Source organism: Chelonia mydas, chromosome 8 (assembly GCF_015237465.2).
Source record: "Chelonia mydas isolate rCheMyd1 chromosome 8, rCheMyd1.pri.v2, whole genome shotgun sequence".
Lineage (NCBI taxonomy): Eukaryota > Metazoa > Chordata > Testudines > Cheloniidae > Chelonia > Chelonia mydas.
In genome coordinates, this window is record NC_057854.1 from 19,783,345 (window position 1) to 19,803,918 (window position 20,574).

Genomic DNA, 20,574 nt, shown 5'->3' on the forward strand with positions numbered 1-20,574 from the left:
TTTGCAGACATAAGTAGTAGTGTAGACATGGCCTTAGTGTTGCTGCATATCATGGGGGTTTCTTTACACAAACACTGCAGTGTCCCTCAATCCCCCAATATTCATGTTGAATTCACCAAACATTCTTGGCTTCTCACCAAAATTAAGTGCCTCTGCATTGATTCCGGACTCAGTTCTTACCATCCACTGGGGTGACAGGCTACCACTGGACATAACCACTGTCAAAAGCTGCCACTGAGTAGAGCAAGTTTACATAAGGAGCTGAATGAAGAGCCAGAACTAGCTGGGACTGTACAAACCTAATAGAACTACTGGTAATATTACTCCTACTCTTAAGTTTCTGAAGCTCATTAGAAGAGTATTTTAAAATGAGCATGGGTTTCATGAGGAAGAGGGATAACTTAATTCCTTATCTTCCAGCTGTATTTCAGTTTGAAACACATGATTCAAGTGATTTAATATTCAAACACCAATTCAATGTGGCATGTTTTCATGTTTAAAAAAAAAAATATATCTGGCTCCCAAAGCAACAGATACATAAGAATCAGAGTTTGGGGTTTATAAAATTTTATAAAAAAAGAGAACTGAAAAAAAAAAAACCCCATAAAACAGCTTTTTAAAAAAAAGACACTTGAGAAGGATAGTGTGGGTATTTATGCACTTATCATTGTAAGGCAGAAATAGGTTCATACTTGTTCTACTGATCTTGCCCCCTAATTGAAAGAGTTAACAACTTTCTAATAAGAATGACAGAAACAAGGGCTGTCAAGTGATTAAAAAAATTAATCGTGTTTAATCGCGCTGTTAAATAGAATACCATTTATTTAAATATTTTTGGTTGTTTTCTACATTTTCAAATATATTACTTTCAATTACAACACAGAATACAAAGTGTACAGTGCTCACTTTGCAAATTTTTTTAATCAAAAATATAATGTAAAAAACAAAAGAAATAGTATTTCTCAATTCACCTAATACAAGTACTGTAGTGCAATCTATCATGAAAGCTGAACTTACCAATGTAGAATTATGTACAAAAAATAGTTGCATTCAAAAATAAAAAATGTAAAACTTTAGAGCCTTCAAGCCCATTCAGTCCCAACTACTTGTTCAGCCAATTGCTCAGACAAAAAACAAGTTTGTTTACATTTGCAGGAGATAATGCTGCCCACTTCTTGTTTACGTCACCTGAAAGTGAGAAAAGGCATTCACATGGCACTGTTGTAGCTAGTGTTGCAAAATATTTACATGCCAGATGTGCTAAAGATTCATATGTCCCTTCATGCTTCAGTCACCATTCCAGAGGACATGAGTTCATGCTGATGATGGGTTCTGCTCAACGACGATTCAAAGCAGTGCAGACTGACATGTTTATTTTTGTCAGCTGAGTCAGATGCCACCAGAAGGTTGATTTTCTCTTTTGGTGGTTCAGGTTCTGTAGTCTCCGCATCGGAGTGCTGCTCCTTAAGACTTCTGAAAGCAAGCTCCACACTTCATCCCTCTCATATTTTGGAAGGCACTTCAGATTCTTAAACCTTGGTTCAAGTGCTGTAGCTATCTTTAGAAATCTCACCTGGCTACCTTCTTTGCATTTTGTCAGATCTGCAGTGAAAGTGTTCTTAAAATGAACAACATGTGCTGGGTCACCATCCGAGGCTGTTATAACAGGAAATGTATGGCAGAATGTGGGTAAAACAGAGGAGGAGACATACAATTCTCCCCCAAGGAGTTCAGTCACAAATTTAGTTAACACATTTTTTTAAACAAGCGTCATCAGCTTGGAAGCATGTCTTCTTCATGCTTCAGCCACCATTCTAGGGGCATACGAATGTTTAGCATATCTGGCACATAAATACCTTGCAATGCCAGCTACAAAAGCGCCATTTGAACGCCTATTCTCACTTTCTTTTGACATTGTAAATAAGAAGCAGGCAGCATTATCTCCTGTAAATGTAAACAAACTTGTTTTCTTAACGATTGGCTGAACAAGAAGTAGGACTGAGTGGACTTATAAGATCTAAAGTTTTACATAGTTTTGTTTTGTTTTTGAGTTAAATTATGTAACAAAAAAATCTACTTTTGTAAATTGCACTTTCACAGTAAAGAGATTGCACTACAGTACTTGTATGAGGTGAACTGAAAAATAATATTTTGTTTTTTAAAGTGCAAATATTTGTAATAAAAATACAAAGTTAGCACTACACTTTGTATTCTGTGTTGTAATTAAAAACAATATATTTGAAAATGTAGAAAAACATTTATTAAATTTCAATTGGTATTCTCATATTGTTTAACAGTGCGATTAAAACTGCGATTAATTGTGATTAATTTTCAATCGTGATTAATTTTTTGAGTTAATCGTATGAGTTAACTGTGATTAATCTACAGCCCTAATAGAAACCAATTTATTTCTGCCACAAGATTTGTATTTTCTCAGTGCTGAAAGATTTTGATCTAGATTAGATAAAAGATCCTTAAGCATTTGAGGCATTGCATCCATCTGTCAAGACTACAGCTGCTGACCAAAGAACATTTCTATGATAATCTCATAAACATGAAGGTCTTAGCATGGCCAGCTCCCTAAAACAGATCTGCCCGTTTTTATGGTCTAGATCTGGACTATATACAACTAAAAGGAGGAGCTGGAGAAAGAACAGATTTATCACACAAATGTTACAGCACATTAGCCCTCATTCTCAAATTCATAACAGAAGTACTATTCCTTGTTAAAGAGCTCATATTTTTATCTTTCAGTAACAAAGCAGTTGTAGAGACAGGGCTAATGGGAACAGCAGGTGTTCAGTGCCGCTTAGGATCTGGCCAACAATTTGTAAAAAAAAAATCTCCTATTATAATAATTCTTTAGCTTGTTAACAACAGGGTCCACTCTACAGTTTATCATCAAATCAACATGGGTTGTTCTGACTGAGCTTGTTTCTGAAAATACCTTCATCAATATCCGGTGGCAGTCCACCTACGAACACCTTGCGGGAATACCGTTCCACTCTTTCTCCATTTTGGTGAGAGAAGCAGTGTGGTGATCCTAAGCCACTATGAAGAGTCTGATCCCCACGTCCATCATCCAAGAACCCGTCTTCCATTGGAAACAGTGAAGACTGACCTAGGGGAAAAAAAGGGAAAAACCCCATACTAATAGGACAAAGAACATACTATTTAAATATTATTAAAGAAATGTTCTGTATTAGCAGTACAGCTTCTTTTACTCTTCCCCTTTAACAAGTAATGGGAAGACTAAATATGATCATTTTGATATCCTGCTTATCTCATTTAACCTTACCATTTCTAGTTCTACAACAGTCCAAACACCTTGTTAATTACACAGCTACAGAAAGAGGCAGTATCTTTTATTATAGAAAATTTGTAACAAAACAAACAGCATTTAAAAAGGACCTGAACATCCACAATCTTTTCATAGATAGAACTCATTTTAGCTCATTTTTGAGAAGTTTTGCAATTGCTATTGCCTAATTCTGCTGCCTGTTTTTATATATGTCATATTTTTAAAAGACTTGCCACAGAAAGAAACATTATATAAACCATAATAATTACTTTGTAGGGACTATCCTGATTGTATACACATAACTAAAAATCTAGGACGCATACCATTTCTCAAATAACTTCTTACATGCACACGGTAATTTCACAGTACAGATGAAAAAAAGATTCCCACACCAGCTAACTACATTAACCTTTTAGGTCACTTGATATCAAAATATTTAAATCACAAACTATACACTTGTAGATAACAAGAACACTTATCAAAGCAGTAAGACCCACTGCAATTTCCTGTGAATGACGACTGAAGACTCATTTAAGTAACATGTCATTCTTGGAGCAGATCAACTTTACTGAGATATTGTACACGAAGATTCGTTCCTTGACTCGTTTTCTAACATGTTGCAAGCATTCTTCCTCTATTGAGACAGTCATATGTCCTTTTGCTGTAACACTTTTTGGCCATATTCCTTTAGTAAAGATCTTTGACTTACAAATGCAGTTGTATAACACAATACATACGAACGCACACAAACTGATCCCTGCAACGATATTACTCCTAATTACAACATACAATAACTAGAGTCACAACATATGTTGGCCAGTCCTCTACGAACACATATTGGAAAAACAAGCAAATACATGTGAGGTCTGTTAAGGCTTCTAGAATAATTTTTCATTTGCCTACAGTTTGCTATATGGGGATGGGTTTCAGAGTAGCAGCCGTATTAGTCTGTATTCGCAAAAAGAAAAGGAGTACTTGTGGCACCTTAGAGACTAACCAATTTATTTGAGCATAAGCTTTTGTGAGCTACAGCCGATGAAGTGAGCTATAGCTCACGAAAACTTATGCTCAGATAAATTGATTAGTCTCTAAGGTGCCACAAGTACTCCTTTTCTTTACATGGGGATGATATTTCAGGATTCAATACAATCTATAAAAATGGTTATCAGTGGGATTAATTTATCTTCTTTTGTTATCCTTTGTTATCCTGACATTTGGAATGTCCAATAGGTTACATACATTAACCTGATTTTAAATTAAATCAAATTATTAGAGACTGCAGATTTGACCACCTCTGAAAAGTGGACATTTTCTAGGCAAAGTCAAAGTCTAATAGAGATCACACTTCAATTTTCTTTCTTAATCTACATTCAGAAAATTAAAGAACTCAATACTGACCAAGTCTTAGTTTCAGTATTCAACAATCTGTTTTTTAAATGTCTTTTACTCAAGGAACCCTTTGAAAACTGAATCACACCCACTTTTATGATTAAGTTTCTACCATTATAGCTTTCAAGGCTTTACAGTGGTTTTTTTCCTTATCTAGTGCATTATCCATTTTCATTTGTCTTGTCTATTAAGACCCAAATCCTGTAGACAATTTTGCATGTGAGTAACTTTGAATATCTAGGTAGTCACAATGAACACAACCGCACACCAATATGCATAAACTTACTCAGTATGCATGTTTACAGAATCGGGGCCTTCAACTATAAACCCAATGGGACATGGCCCATATTCAGGGCCCAACACAACTGTCAGCACTCAAATACAAGTAATAGTATGAATCACTTCTACAGAGTTGTCATTCATAAACACAGGAGGAAAACAACATTTTAGCTCTCCCAAGGAGTAATTCACATAGATGACACTTAGCTATAGGATTATGCTAATCTCAACCTAAGTAGTACTATTCTGGGGAGATATTTCATTCAGTTAAAATGTTTACCACAGCATGCAGATAAACTAAGTAAGCTTGGGTTAAACTGATGGTTTTAAATCTTATCTTTTTAGGTTGCTTTCTAATAACAGCGTAGTGCTATGTATGCCATGAGACATTGTCAACATTAGAAAATTAAAGAGGAATATTGTTACCTCGCCTTCTCCCATATGTCCTTGCTGCATGTTAAATGAGAAAGAAAACAGCCTTTCAAACATTGTTATAAGGACCAAAAGATCTAGCTTCATCTCCTTTATACTAGCTCAGTGGTTCTCAAGCCTTTTCATACTGCAGACCACTTAAAATGGTGTCCACAAGATTATCTTCAGACACACCCCGCCCCCCGCCCAATCCCACACCTTCCCTGCACCACTCTGTTGTTTGGTTACACAAATTAACATTACATGTGCAAAGGAGATAAGCATAGTAAAGAGACTTGCTTTTTAATACAATTCTTTTACATTGGGTTACAACCTTATTTAGTATGTGTGCTCTTTACTGCTCTCCCTGGATATATGACTATTAGTCATGGATCACCCTCATTGTACTAGGCACTAAAGTTACTTGACACTGATTCTGCCATTCTGTGTGTTCCCTACCCCTCCAATTTTAGTGCCTCCTAAATTTGATCGTGTTAAATTTACAGGGAAACTCTTGATAAAGACATACAGGATACAAAAAGGTGCCTGAATTTTTTTTTAAGTTAAGATTGCCTAAAAGCCAGCACAAACTCTAAGAGAGTCCTTGATTAACTTACAACTAAACAGGAAGCTTTACTGCTGCAAGACCGACAGACAGTCACAGGGGTGAAGCGTAACAGCTTTGTAGGCCACTGCCCTCTGCACACCTCCAGAGATCTATGGACCACAGTTCAAGAACCTTATGCACTCCCTTATTAAAACTGATGTATATACATGGTAGCTACAACTACTGTGCTCCCTCCTCTTTTTGTGTGCGCCTTTTTGGGATGAAAGTGGAGAACATTCTACTGCCAAAATAATTAAGATGATCTCTACATCTATCAGAACATGCCCAATAACTCATTCCCCACTCACAATTACACTTAAAAATAATAATGCAGTCAAAATCCGTAACAGATAGGAAAACAACTCTGTTCCAAAATCTGAATTTCCTGGAGAGTACTATAAAAAGTTCTGAATATATCACCAGTTTTATTTTCTTTCCTCATTCAGAATTCATCTTGTAGACCTACAAGTAGCTACAGCATCTAAATGTTTTAAACCCACTACAAATCATGGGTATTTAACCTACATGCAAGAAAGCATATCGATCTAGTTTACTTAGGTGTTTATTTTATATTTACTTAACTGATCCTTTTCTGATGGGGACATTCAACACACAATCCCAATGAGAACGTATCGCTAAGCATTGGTCCTCAGTTGAGAATATAGCCACAAGTGCTTGGCACATACATTTCCTGCTATAAATAGCAGCTTACATTTTGGGGTCTTTACAAATATAATTTCCATATAGTAACTGATACTGCTTTTTTTGAAATAAGAAATCTAAGGTGTTTTTACAGTTCCCAAATGAGTGAAAAGCTATGATAAGCTTTTTTCCATGCAATGACCTTGCCAGTTGCTTTGCATGCTGGACAGAGAGCTGAGAAGCTTTTGTGCATTTAAGAACCTAAAGTGGTTTCAAAGTGTGCCCTGTCCATAAAATCATAAAATCCTGTCATCTGTAAATTGTTAACAAAACCAAAACATACACAAACTCACCTATCTGGTGCACTGACTCCTGAAAACTAGCTATTCAACATAGCTGTAATTCCTGAGAACGGCCTATGTGACACAGAGATGTAAATCAGCAGACTCCTTGCTGTTTTGCCACCAGATTTTGAGACCGAACAGTATTTCTCAGGCAGCAAGACTCCCACTCCAAAAAAAATAAAAAAGGAAATACAGGATCCATTCAAAATCACTCAGCATTATGCTTGGATTCTGTTTTTTGGGGTTTTAGTTTTTTTTAATTAAAAGTATGGCAGTTTTCCTTTGTAGTTTTCCACATTTATTTAATCTAATCCACTGTATTTTTGACATTTCAAAATATTCCTTAGGAGCCCAGTATTTTGTGCACTTTTTGGGATATTTGGGGGAAGTGCTACGTTTTGGGGAGGCTGAAGAAATGCCTGACTAAAACTTACTAAAGCCTTATTTGGTAGATGACTTTCATTATTTGCTTTAGAGAAATCTGTGCTTTGCAACTGTACTAGCTAAGATTCTGCTTAAATAAACTGTGTAAGGAAACAGTTACCAGTGGCGCAAAGTCTGTCTCCTCGTTCTTGGAGGAAAGGAGATCTGTCTATATAGTTAGCACTAAAAAGTAAGACCACTTCAGTGTTACTTTTTTGTACAGCTTCCTCTTCACTGATTACCCTAGTTTTTCTTGAATTCCTCTAAAATTTAAGTTAAAACATCAAGGGCTTGGCTCATACCCAAGAAAACTGAGTGAAGGCTGAAACTTCCTTAACTCACTTCATTTTGCCAGAAAATTGCAATGTACTGTTATACTGCAGGTAAGGTCACCCACTGCTTTGAATAAGAGGGCCATAACATCTGTATCACCTAGACCGGTGGTCCCCAAACATTTTATGTCATCGTTACCTGTAATGTAATCTGTTTGCCTCACCCGGGCCACGGCCGGGACTGCGAGATGGGGCCTCGGCTGGGGTTGGAGTGGAGCTAGGTGGCGTTCCCTTCCCTGTCCCTAGTGAGGGCTAGCCCAGGCCTGGAGCAGAGCCAGGGCTGCAGCCGGGACCGTGAGATGGGGCCTAGACTGGAGAAGTAGGAGAGCTGGGTGGCACTCCCTCCTGGGACCATGAGATAGGGCCTCTGCTGGGGGCGGAGCTGGGAGCGGGAGTGGAGCCATGGCTGGGGCTGGGAGCTGCAGGCAGGCTGGGGCCACGGCTGGGAGCAGAGTCCCTCCCCGCCCCACGTGGGGGCTGGCCTGGGGCCTAGCCGCACCCCCCTCCCCAGAATGTTCCTCCTCTCCCTGCTAGGGGAGCACGTACTACGGTTTGGGGTCTACTGATCTAGTTAATATAATATTTTTACTGTTAATATTAGCTTAGGAAAAAATTTCCCAAGAAAGTAAGGGGTGAGCAACTTAGTCTAAAACCAGTCATTTCCGTTCTTCTGCCCCCTCAATGTTCCCTACACACCTCCCTTCAATTTGAGTACAGTATGATTTTTGCACTTCCTCATCTTCAAGGCACTCCTCAATGAGTCCATTTAGATCCTTGCCTCCTCATACATCTCCCACCTCCACTCCCTCAAGACCAGGTGAGACTTTCAATGGTTCTTCTTGTCTACTGGTATCTCCATGCCAGCTGTCATGGCTAGTATAGTCTGCCAATTAACATATGTCAAGCTTCTTCCATCTTCTTTTTGAACCAAAAAGAGGAGTATGTAGTATTACATTAATGTGGTCAGCCCTGTATAAGGCACACAGATAGTCCTTGCCTCAGAGAGCTCACAATCTAGAAGACAGACCTAAAGGAGAAGATACACTGAAGAATCTAGATAAAAGGGTCACCTCAGATTTACAGTTCCTTAAATCCAAAACCTGCAACAAACACTGTGCGGGAGAAGCCCTGAGCCCATGCAGAGCCCCTCAATTTTTGTGGGGCTCCTCACAGATATCCATTCATATGGAACAACTTGCAGGACTGGGGCACTAATGATTTCATTTTTATGTGTGGGCTGAATGAGGAGGCTGGCAGCCTAGCATTAGGAGGCTGTTCCACGCAAAAGAGGCAACATGTAAGATAGCACAAAGATGGGAGTTGGACTGACACACAAGCTCCATTTAGCACGCCAACCTCACTGATCACACACCACCCTGTCTGCCTAACACTACATCTACACTAGGAAAACAAAACATTTTTATACACGTCCTTTAACTCTAATTAAAATCCTAATGTAGACAGGGCAACTATAAGTTAGCTGGTCAAAATAAACCCTGAGGGGGCAGCCTAAGGTTTACATTGACAATCAATGTACATCAATCAACATTTAAATCAATCCACCAAAATGTAAGGATTTTGCAAGTGGTGCCCCCATGATTTATTTTTATAATGAGCAAATATATAATTAAAACAAAAGACACAGATATGAAGTCCATCACGTAAAGACTAAATAACCAGGGTTCAGAAACAGATGGTATCGGCGTAGAGGCACCTCTCTGAAGCCTTGTTCTCATGAATCTTAGTTTTTATTTTAAAAAAAATGAGAGTCTCTCAGCTGTTATTATGAAGAAGTTCTCTGTTTATAGTTTTTAGGTAATCGGATACAGTTTGCCTGTGTGAATCTGCAAGGAGCCTGGAGCAACAGCTCAGAGAAGTGTGAACTGCCCCATCCAACTAAAGAATTAAATTACTATCACTGGACATCTGAGTTAAGTGTCAACATTGTTAATAGTTTTATTCCTCACGTAAGAAAGGAGAGAGGATCACAGATCTGGAGTTTACTGAGTGACATGTCATTTTGGTGCCACCAGTGGGTAACATCTGGGATAGAACACCACTCCTTCTCCTTAAACCAAAGAGCCTAGTCCAAGGAACCTATAGCAGTATCCACGGGCATATTCAAAAATTCTATGGCCTGCAGGAACCACTGATCTAGTCTGACCTCCTGCTTGACCCAAACCATAGAACTGCCCCAAAATAATTTCTGTTTGAACTAGAGTATATCTTTTACACAAACATCCAGTCTTGATTTTAAAGTGTTGGTGATAGAGAATCCACCACAAGCCTTGGTAAACTGTTCCAGTGGTTAAATTACCCTCATTGTTATAGATATATGCCCTATTTCCAGTCTGAATTGGTCTGTCTTCAACTTCCAGACTCTGGATCTTGCTATAGCTTTGTCTATTAGATTGAACACCACAATCAAATATTTTCCCCAAGTAGGTATTTATGAACTGATCAGATTATCCCTTAACTCTTTTTGTCCAGTTAAACAGGCTGAGCTCCTTAAGTCTATCACTATAAGGCATATTTCCAATACTTTAATCATTCTCTCCTCTGAAGCCCCACCAAGGAGGAGCAAAGCTCAAAGATTCCAGTGGAGCTCAGAGAGCACACATAATTTGAACGTCTCTACAATCTACAATGAGTGGTGACTAATTTTGGCAACTCACATGGGAATTTATTTGTAGGTAAGGGTATGGAAAAGTACCACCACTTCCTTGCCACATGACCCCAAAAACAAGCACCCAAAAAACCTGCTTATTACCTTCCTATACTACCTAGAACCACTGCTGAAATCTCAGGAGCTGGAAAGTTTGCATTTCACAGTCAACCTACACATGCTTAGTACTATACTATACCGAGCACTATACTAAACTGAATGTTTAGTACTATACTGTTAGTGCAAGCCCTAAAATTCAATATTTAACAGTGATCAAGCTGGGCTGCCCAAACGACACATGGTTTGCAAGTTCTCTCTAATGCAGTGATATTTTGCTACTAATTTCTCGACAAATGAGAACTTGATGCTACACTGAAGTGTTTGAATCTGTCCTTTATTATACAAGACATATCAGGTTGCACCACTTCCAGGTGAAAGCCTGGGGACAGAAGATCACTCAAAGAGAACAAGGACCCACCCTGAAATCAGCAGTCATTTAAAAAATATTAGAGATATGAACAAGCTTTAGAACTGAGCGTCAAAGCAAGGGATACGAAGGCTGCCTCTAGAAAAAAATATATTGTACATTTATTTCAACTAGCTTTCACAGTTACTTCTCTGAATAGTATTTTTTCTTCTTCAAAATATAAAGATTCACTGCATTGGCTGGACAGTTTTCTTTCCATTTGAAAAAGGATCTTCTTGTTGTTGGACTTTAGCCCTGACTGATTACCCAGAAAAGTTGAAGTGTTCTAAAATAAGTTAAATAGAAATAAGAGTCTAGTTATCTGTTGTTTTCTGAGAACGTACAAAGATTACAATCTGAGCCAGATTCTACCACTCATTCATGTTGCATAGCATCTTACTCCATGAGTAGTTCTATTGTCTTTAAAGAGCCAGATTGTGATATTCCTACTTATGTTAAATAGTACCTTATACCATGAGGAGTTCCAAAGAAGTCAAGGGGCAACTTGTGAAATAAAGTACTAGTCAGTGGAAGTAAGATTTCCACTGATTAGAGAATTATTTAATTCACAGTATCTACATTCAAACTACTCATCAAATAAGAGGCAACCACTTCTCTTTTATACAGCACTGTGTATGTCAGCTGAAAGTTCCTGTCTTGGTCTGTATACACTTGCTTTTTAAAACAGAGACACAACCACATACAGCTTAAAAGCAGAAGATCCCTTTTAATTACACAATCAAAAATGAATAATTAACACAGAAGTTGGTGTGAAAGACATGTATGTATCCCTCAGTGATATTTTGCAATCTGTACAGAAAATAGCTTTTTAATGCCTCAAGATGTGATTAATACATCCTGATCTATGAATCTTTGTTTTCGCTCTCTAACTGCATATTCTATGTACTGCAGCATCACTGAAAACAATATATTTTATGTTAACAGGTGGCCCTGAAGACTCCCTTAAAGCTGGCATGGGAAACAGCAAGCATGAGTCAGATAAGATTGTACTTATTTAAAAATATTAATGTTGCAAGTTTAAGTATTTTAACTTGAGCTAAGTTTACTACCAGGACTTCTGAGGAAGAAGATTGGGATAATGACTCCAATCTTTCTGAAATGGTTAGAGAAGGGGATTCTGCTTATGCAAGCAAAAACACACCCATTGAAACAGGTATGCTGCTACACCAGCCCACCTCAGCTCAAGACTAAAAGCAAGCTGCAAAATACGGTGGCCAACCTAGTATTAATGTACTTCTTGACATGCCACGTTTATAAAATATTGATTCATTTTTGTAATGACAGGACCATGCGGTATGACCAATGAAGTTATTCTGAGTATTTGTATATTCCATTATAACTATATTTGAAGTTATTCTGGATATTTGAAGCAGCCATTCATATTCCAGGTCAGATATCCATGTGTGTACATACATAGGCATGCTCAAATTGGGATTGTCATGAAAGTTGCACTTTCACATAAATTTGTGCACCTATATGATAAAATGGGCATTACAACAGAATGCTTGTTTAGATGAAATGTTTAATCCGATTTAGGCCAGAAAAGCTCAAATTGTCATAAGGCAAAATGAAAATGTCATTTTAATGCATTCCTAGGTTCTTAAATTAGAAGGCTGGAGGACTTAGTTTGAATAGTGATGCCAGGCACGTGACATACTGAAAGGGAACATGTAGGAGACTTTACATGACATGGATTTCTCATACAAGTCTTCAAACTTATGACATTGGAGAAAGATGTGCATATTATTCTGTAAAATAAATATTGGCATCAAATTCTAAGAATACGAGAAAACCCATGTATACCTATAGGAAACTCAGATAATATGAAGCACTATATGCAACTCCAAAAGGTACCATAAATACAAAAGTAGGGCTTGTTTGGCTCCAGAATAAACAGCAGAGTGGCTTCAGATATACACTGCTGTTGATCCTTCAGAATCCTATGAGAAAAAAATGTGTTTTGAAATATTTCTCTTTTCTTTTATTACGGAAGAGCACAATACAGTACTATAATCACTGTGGAGACAGGCAACACCCTGACTGAGTAGGTCTTGGGATTAAGATACTTCTGGATATTTTTCCTATGGTAAATTGAATGCAACTAATTAGATGAGTCTACACAGTAACACATGCACTGTCTCTTGCACTTCTCAACTGTTGGGAATGGGCTACATCCACCCTAACTGAATTGGCCTCGTTAGCACTGACTCCCCACTTAGTAAGGCAACTCCCCTCTTTTCATGTGCTGTATATTTATACCTGTTTACTGTATTTTCCACTCCATGCTTCTGATGAAGTGGGTTATATCCCACGAAAGCTTATGCCCAAATAAATTTGTTTGTCTCTCAGGTGCCACAAGGACGCCTCGTTGTTTTTACTACCCATTCGTATATCATAGAATATCTGGGTTGTAAAGGACCTCAGGAGGTCATCTAGTCCAACCCCCTGCTCAAAGCAGGACCAATCCCCAATTTTTGCCCCATATCCCTAAATGGCCCCCTCAAGGATTGAACTCACAACCCTGGGTTTAGCAGGCCAAAGCTCAAACTGCTGAGCTTTCCCTCCCCCCATACATTGAAGAGGAAATGCCAGGTCATATGTTGGTGTTTTGAATGGAATAAATGGGCATGAGATTCTGAGTACCGCCAAACGTAAGAAAGACTGTGCCACACGCTTTAATCAGTTCCCTTTTTGGATGTTTCTTGGGGCAAGCATACTGGAGATCAAACTTGTACGGGTATTATAAACCGATGTGTTAAGCAGACAAGATCATATTGTAATAAAGTTTCTGGTATTTTTTAATAGTACTAGGGCGAGGGCCTTATTTGGATGATTTTAAATTCAAAGTTATCACACTATAGTCTATTTTATAATTCAACATTAAGCAACCTCTGTTTTCCAAATCCCTGCTGAAAATAAACTTCTTCCACAAAGCCTGTGAAGGTTGATCCTTCTGAAGATATCAGCACTGTCTTACATTGTTTTCTACCAGTATATGCTGAATTGTTTGTCTGAATTAGATTGACTCTGTGGAGTAGGGGAAGAGATCCTTACTGTTTGTTTGTCACAGATAAGAACAATGGCATTTTAATAATATGTTCTAATGAAGATCTTTGGACATAAATTTTGGGGAAAACCTTAAAGTTTAACGTATTTAACATTAATTGGGAATGCTCTGGAAAAGTGAAGTTGAAATAAGTGGCTCTCATTTGTTAGGACTTTAATCTGCCTACTCAAAGTTTCTCAATACTGAGCAGATTTTGTAATGTTATATTTCAGTATATCATCGGGATTTGAGCAGAGAGGAATGAATGTCTTCGCTATTTATATAAATGAATCTACCATTTATGCCCCTCTACCCCCCACACCACCACATTACTAGCATTATGGTATCCCGCTTCTTGATATTAAAATGTGATTTTATGGACTGAACCCCCAAAAGATGATCTGCATGCACTGCAGCCACCACAGAACTACCAGAGATTATGAGCCAAATCTTGGTCACATTCACTACCATGGGACTAGGCTATAATGCAGTTTACATTGTCCTTTGGTGTCAAAACTGAGGTGTGCACTTCAGTACTCTTCTGAAGTTTCATCTCCAGTTTTTAAATCTGCTATACATCCTAAACATATAATATATATCACGTTATCCGAAGTATACCACTATCATTTCACAATTTGTGACGTTATACCAGTTATTTCAATTGACTGACAGGGAACATAATTTCAAGTAGATCTTATCTTTACACTTCCTTGGTGGTTCCAAGTGATAAAAATCAATTCACATATATTGACGGAATCCTACAAAATCTCGGATTTGAATGGGTTAGATGATGTGAAGGTGAAGTGTTATTGCTATATCCACTTTTTTTTAAAATACAGAGATTCAAGGGGTTGGGTTTATGACACAGGGGGACAGGAGAAAAAGATTATCACACTTTTTTTAGAACGGATATATGCACGTATTTAAAAATGGTTTCATAATTGAGAATATGATCTACAGCAGGGGTGGGCAAACTTTTTGGCCCGAGGGCCACATCTGGGTATTGAAATTGTATGGTAGGCCATGAATGCTCACAAAATTGGGGTTGGGGTTCAGGAGGGGGTGAGGGCTCTGGGGTAGGGCCAGAAAAGAGGAGTTCAGGGTGCAGGAGGGGGCTCTGGGCTGGGGTGGGGGGTTGAGGGCTTTGGCAGGGGGTGTGGGTTTGGGGTGAGGCTGGGGATGAGGGGTTTGGGGTCCAGAAGAGCGCTCAGGGCTAGGACTGAGGGGTTCAGAAGGCAGGAGGGGGCTCAGGGCTGGGGCACAGGAGACATTAGGGGTGCAGGCTCCGAGCGGCACTTACCTCAAGCAGTTCCCAGAAGCAACGGCATGTCCCACCTCCGGCTCTGGCATGGCCAGGCAGCTCTGCGCACTGCCCCGTCTGCAGGTGCCGCCCCTGCAGCTCCCATTGGCCGCAGTTCCCAGCAGACAAGGCAGAGCCCCCTGGCTGCCCCTAAATGTAGGAGCCGGAAGGGGGACATGCCGCTGCTTCCAGGAACCACAGTGCACAGAGCAGCCCTCGACCCTGCTCCCCGGCTGGAGCAGGTCAAGCCCCAGACCCAGCTCCCCAGTGGGAGCTTGAGGGCTGGATTAAATCGGCTGGCAGGCCGGCTGTGGCCCACGGGCTGTAGTTTGCCCACCCCGATCTACATTCAGATGGCAAAAGTGGTGCTATATGAAACTGATGGACTTTATGGCCAAAGGGAAGGAGTAAGTAGGACTTTGCACACTACAGGTCCTCTTGGTGGAATACTTTTTTCCAAGGGATTATTCTAATCTGTAATTTATCTTGCTAAACTGTTTGTGGATGAGAAAAGAAAAGGCATTAGGAAAAGCTGTAAAGCCTCTTCCTAAACTTCCCATTCATACTCCTAGATCACATTCACTATTCCTCGAGTCTTTATATAAGCATTTCTCCTCAAGCAGATCCTGGTCTATTACCATACTAACAGCTAAGCAATTTAGATAGATGGGCAGGCAGTACCCTTCCTATGATTTAATGAATAGCTGGAAGTGCAATTCATGCACGATTCACAGCAAGAGCTGGATTTGGTACATGTACTAGCATGCTGCAGGATTTAAACTAGCATGGATTTTTTATGGTTAATACTAATAGGTTCAAATACACTTACTTTTATCTGTGGAAGGATTGTTCACAGGTCAGTTTGGAATTTTACATGAGGTTTTTGTGTTTTTTACAGCTTCCTCTTATTTCACCCCCAAAGCAACAAGTAAATGGTAGTCCCAGCAAAAGCAGCAGCAAACATATCCCAGCTGTTTGCAGCCGAAGCTTCCTCATTTCTCATTTTCACAATAACGAGCAACGACAAGAGGGCTGTTATTTTACAAGCAGTAATTCATGTAGAAACTGGCTGTACCACACATATTCCTCATCACATGTAAATTGCATCACAAAACTGGAAGAATATTTTTTTTTTTTAAAAAGAGAGACTCTCCGCTTGCCCTGTCAAGGTTTTGAACCGTTGCCTGGATGGAAGAGAGGCTTGGATACCACCAAAATTTTCCCAACAATTCAATTCTACTGAGGACAAGCATGATACCCTGTTGAGTCTCTCTTTCCACAAACTGCGCTTTTAACCCAGTACAGAGCTTTATCTGTCCAAACCTTTGTCCTGTTACACTTATCACAGCTTGGAAACTTCCAGGAAACATCACTACTCTTAGATGTTACTGGGAAAAGATTTTATACCCAATTTAAATATCTTAACTTATTTGATCATGAAAATTCCACATGTTCCAAGGACCAAATCACTCTTACAGATACCTACATGGCCTCATTATTGTCAGTGGAATTTCAAGGTTATAAGCCAAAGCGAATTTGTCTCCATATTTCTATGGTCTACTTTACAAAGGTGCTGAGCATCTGCAACTCTCACTGGCTTCAACTGGAGATGCGGGTGCTCCACACATCTGGACGTCAAGCCGTCGGTGGTAGATTTAATAAAACACAGCTAATCAACTTGTATTCCACAAACAATGAAACAAACCACGCTAGGATGATACCTATTTCTTAATATGTCATTTAAAATTTAAACAGCATGTTCATATTCACCTAATTAAAAATTATTATCGTATCTTTATAGCTAATGTCCTCAATGGCTAAAAAATTAAGTTGGGCACTACACATGCTCAAATTCTAGATTTGAATTTTCTGGAATCTTAAAATGACAGGAGATCATAAATAAATGAACCACATGTAAAATTTCAGTCTGCTGAATAGTAACTCCTTTGCATATAAACACAGATCACCCAATATTGAAGTTATATTTATATGATCTACGAGTGCTATCAGAATTAGTTTACATTATATTTTTAGAGATAAAAAGTGTAGCCATAAACCAATGGCAAATCTGCTGCCATCTTTTTAATTGTATACATTCTGTTAGCTTTTAAGAAGTGGAATACTGGCCAGGTTCATCAAGGTATACATGATTTTCTTTTTAAATTAAATGAATGGTATTGGTTTGTAAGCATTTGTGTAATTAAACAGACCCCAATATCAATAAAACGGTTAAATTTCTAAAGCAGATATCAGAGTTCTCAAATCATGAGTCAAAATACAACAAAAAGTGACCTGATAATTGTACCTGCACTAATGCATAAGTTTGTTTATTCTTTCACTTCGGCAGAGAAGAGACCTTGTAGGAAATATAAGCATCTCAACAAGCACTGATTTTAGTCAGTTATCCCCTGACAAACATCACAGGCATGGGTTCTCAAAACACATCACTTCTGTTTCCAAACTACTGATACCTGCTTCCTTTTTAAAATCCTAGGAAATGTATTAAAAAAAACATTATTTAGGTTGCAAAGTCAAGAATTCAAAAGTGAGGAAGCGCACCTTTATAGTTGCCCGTGCAACTGTAATTTGCCCCCCCCTTGCACAAATGCATTATGATGCAGTCTTTAATTACATGATCAGATAAATACTTCATCCTAAGTGATCTACTGTGCCTCAAAAACTGTATTTTAAGCATCAAAGAACACTCAGGAATCAACTTAGCATAAAAGGCAATTTACATCTTATAATTACTATAGTGTTTCTAAACATTAACCAAAATTTAACTCCTATATTTTCAGTCTGTTAATTTGAATTGTGTTATGATTCTGATTCATTATGGCTGCGAAATACAAAACAATTTTACTCAAAGGTAACATCTTAAATGCCAGATTCCTTTGGTTTTTTATAGTGGCCATGGGATCATGCAGTGACACTGTGAAAAGGAGGCTCAGATACCACTGTGATGGCTAGCCTTATAAAAACCTAACTCAATATCTGGTGCCTAATCTGAGATTCCATGAAGGAGCCTGATCTTCAGAGGGTGAGGCTCACCATTTTCTGAAATTCGGCCCCTATATGTTGTCTCAAGTTAGGCACTCAAAATCACTGTCACTTCTGACAAGTCTTGACCTAGGTCAGTCCCTATGGTGCTCTCCCAGAGCATCTTGTCTTCTCGTCCACACAGGCTATTTTTTAGACTAACGGACAATTTCTGAGTTAACTCTGAGTCTACATTGGTGTAAATTAACTCCACTGACTCCACAGTTATATTATAAATGAGAGCAGAATTTGGCCCTGTTTTCTTTGGAGACAAATGTCTCATTCTGTGCTGGCACTAAACAAAAGGTAATCACTATATAAATTAGAGATCAATTTTAACCTTAAATGTTTTTTTTTCCAGTCCTGAATTAGAATATGGGGAAGATGACCCTTTAAACTATTCTCCTGACCTGAAGAGCTTTGTGTAAACTTGAAAACCTGTCTCTTTCACCAACAGAAGTTGATCCAATAAGGTATGTTACCTCACCCACCTCCCCTCTCTAATCTCCCGTATGTTTTATAGTTTAGTGAGAGATACCAGTTTTGCATGTGTTATGAGTGAGATTTACATTATGCAAAAAAAAAAATTAATAATCAAAAAAATCATGGGGCTTGCACGTGACTTCAAGACTCCAGCCATTTTTAAAAGCTCCTCCATTTTTACTTAAGGTTTACATTACATAAACTAACATGATAACAATCCAGTATGCCACCAGGAAGTACAAAACAAATTATCACCTTTAAAAAAGAATTTCAAAAAGGGATGTGCTTTAAATAGTGTTACAGTGAGCTATTCACTACACATACAAGCCAACCTGTGCGCCCCCACCCACGTTCCAACAGGAATCTTCTGAGTAGGCAGCAGCTTTAAAGCAAGCCAGAGAGAGCTGGCTAATGTTACATTTGCAGTTTCATTATTAAGCATGCAGTGACTGCATGGGATACCACAACCCCATAAGTACACCCTCTTCCTGCCCCCCCAAGAGAGAAGTTACCTTGTGCTGTACAATCTTCATACGCAAATTAGGACTGATTCTTGTATTACAGGCACTTAAGAAAATAGCAGCAACACAAACACAACAGAACAGGCACAGAAAGAAACAAGTATTTGGGACATACCATAACAGCAGTAACTGCTGGGGGAGTCAAGATCATTTTCTTCCTTCCTACACTCCCCACCAAGTCTTTGTCCCCTCCCATCCCACCACACACACAAAACCCTTTGCTTTCAGACAAACTGTATTTCAGGGTACTGTAACACTTATAAACCTATTCCAATTCTTTCTGGAATTAAAATATGTGCTCGCACCTGCAGTTCACAGTACTTGGTATCATCCAGCCAGCTCAGGAGATTGAGCAGGTTCCAGAAAGACAAGCAGGCAACCCCAAGTAATCTTTCAGTTTATTTCTTCATAGAAATTTTAGGGCATTTTAATGATTTTACACACTTTAGGCTCAAAGTGTGAGTGGGTTTTTTGTTTTTGTTTTGTTTTTTCGTTATTTTAGTTTTTAAGTGTAAACCAGTGAGCTTCACCAACCTCATGCATATTTTTCCAGAGCTGATCTGATTCTTAACCAATTTTTTCTTGCTAAAACTATTAATATCAATGCCATTTCTATTTTTTCCTACATATGGTACACCATACTAAGTATCTCTTCAATGCATATCTACCCCGAGTTCAGATTGAGACCAAATTCTGTGACAACTAGCTACATCAAGACAAAAGTTCACTTGCCATCATCAGTCTTTCTATTTTTTAATCTACAATAATTCGAAATTAGGCCAAATTGCAAAATTTGGAGCTGGGTTTGGTTATCCTCCTCCTTTTACCCCACCCTGCAAAAATGCCGTAAGAAATTCATCTCAGATCCGTTTAGGAACTCAAAACAAATTCCCTCTTGATTTCTAAGTCTTAGGGCAGTTTATATATGGGTCATACCCATGTGACTGCCAGGCTCAAAGGAGGACCAGGAACAATCAATATATTAAACCAGCGTCAAGAAGCAAAAGTCCTTGCTTTTTCATTTACCGCAGTACCAACATTATTTCTTTCACGTTTCTGCTCTGTTCTTCCTGCTTGCTATGAATTTTGAGTTCTTCCATATTTAAAAAAGTGAAATGATCACAATCTAAGGTGATTCAAGGTTTGTTTTTTAAATGGAAGAGTGGTCAAAAATTGGCCCGATAATAGGCATAAGAATCATGAAAGCCAAGACCTGATGATTGGTCATTACTTTTCCTTTATTAGTTTAAAACCAAACCTCCAGCGTGGCCTTGATTTCTGTTAGTGTCTCTGTTTATTTCATTT

General features: G+C 38.6%; 1 protein-coding gene and 2 long non-coding RNA genes across 20 annotated transcripts in view; 1 reads left to right on the forward strand and 2 right to left on the reverse strand.

Annotated features, from left to right (window-relative positions):
* The window catches only part of LOC119566913, a 64,711-nt gene that overhangs the window by 24,614 nt on the left and 19,523 nt on the right, over positions 1-20,574 (forward strand). For 7 of the 11 annotated variants that reach the window (XR_005226425.2, XR_005226428.2, XR_005226429.2 and 4 more), the window contains 2 exons: positions 11,805-12,033; positions 18,627-18,738. This is a non-coding gene — a long non-coding RNA (uncharacterized LOC119566913). Of the gene's footprint in view, positions 1-9,536; positions 9,659-11,804; positions 12,034-18,626; positions 18,739-20,574 lie in introns of all 11 variants that reach the window. The other 4 variants (XR_005226434.2, XR_005226432.2, XR_005226426.2 and 1 more) reach the window with 3 other exon arrangements.
* Positions 1-20,574, reverse strand: part of CPEB4 (cytoplasmic polyadenylation element binding protein 4) — a 177,505-nt gene that overhangs the window by 12,549 nt on the left and 144,382 nt on the right. For 4 of the 8 annotated variants that reach the window (XM_037906351.2, XM_043521144.1, XM_037906350.2 and 1 more), the window contains 2 exons: positions 5,396-5,419; positions 2,948-3,121 (listed from right to left, as the gene is read on the reverse strand). In XM_037906351.2, coding sequence (XP_037762279.1) covers positions 2,948-3,121; positions 5,396-5,419 — 198 coding nt within the window. The remainder of the gene's footprint in view (positions 1-2,947; positions 3,122-5,395; positions 5,420-20,574) is intronic. The other 4 variants (XM_043521146.1, XM_043521145.1, XM_027828598.3 and 1 more) reach the window with 1 other exon arrangement.
* LOC122461455 lies at positions 12,806-19,393 on the reverse strand. The gene is made up of 3 exons (XR_006283361.1): positions 19,261-19,393; positions 17,532-17,716; positions 12,806-12,820 (listed from the first exon to the last, which is right to left on the reverse strand). It is a non-coding gene; the product is annotated as an uncharacterized LOC122461455 (long non-coding RNA).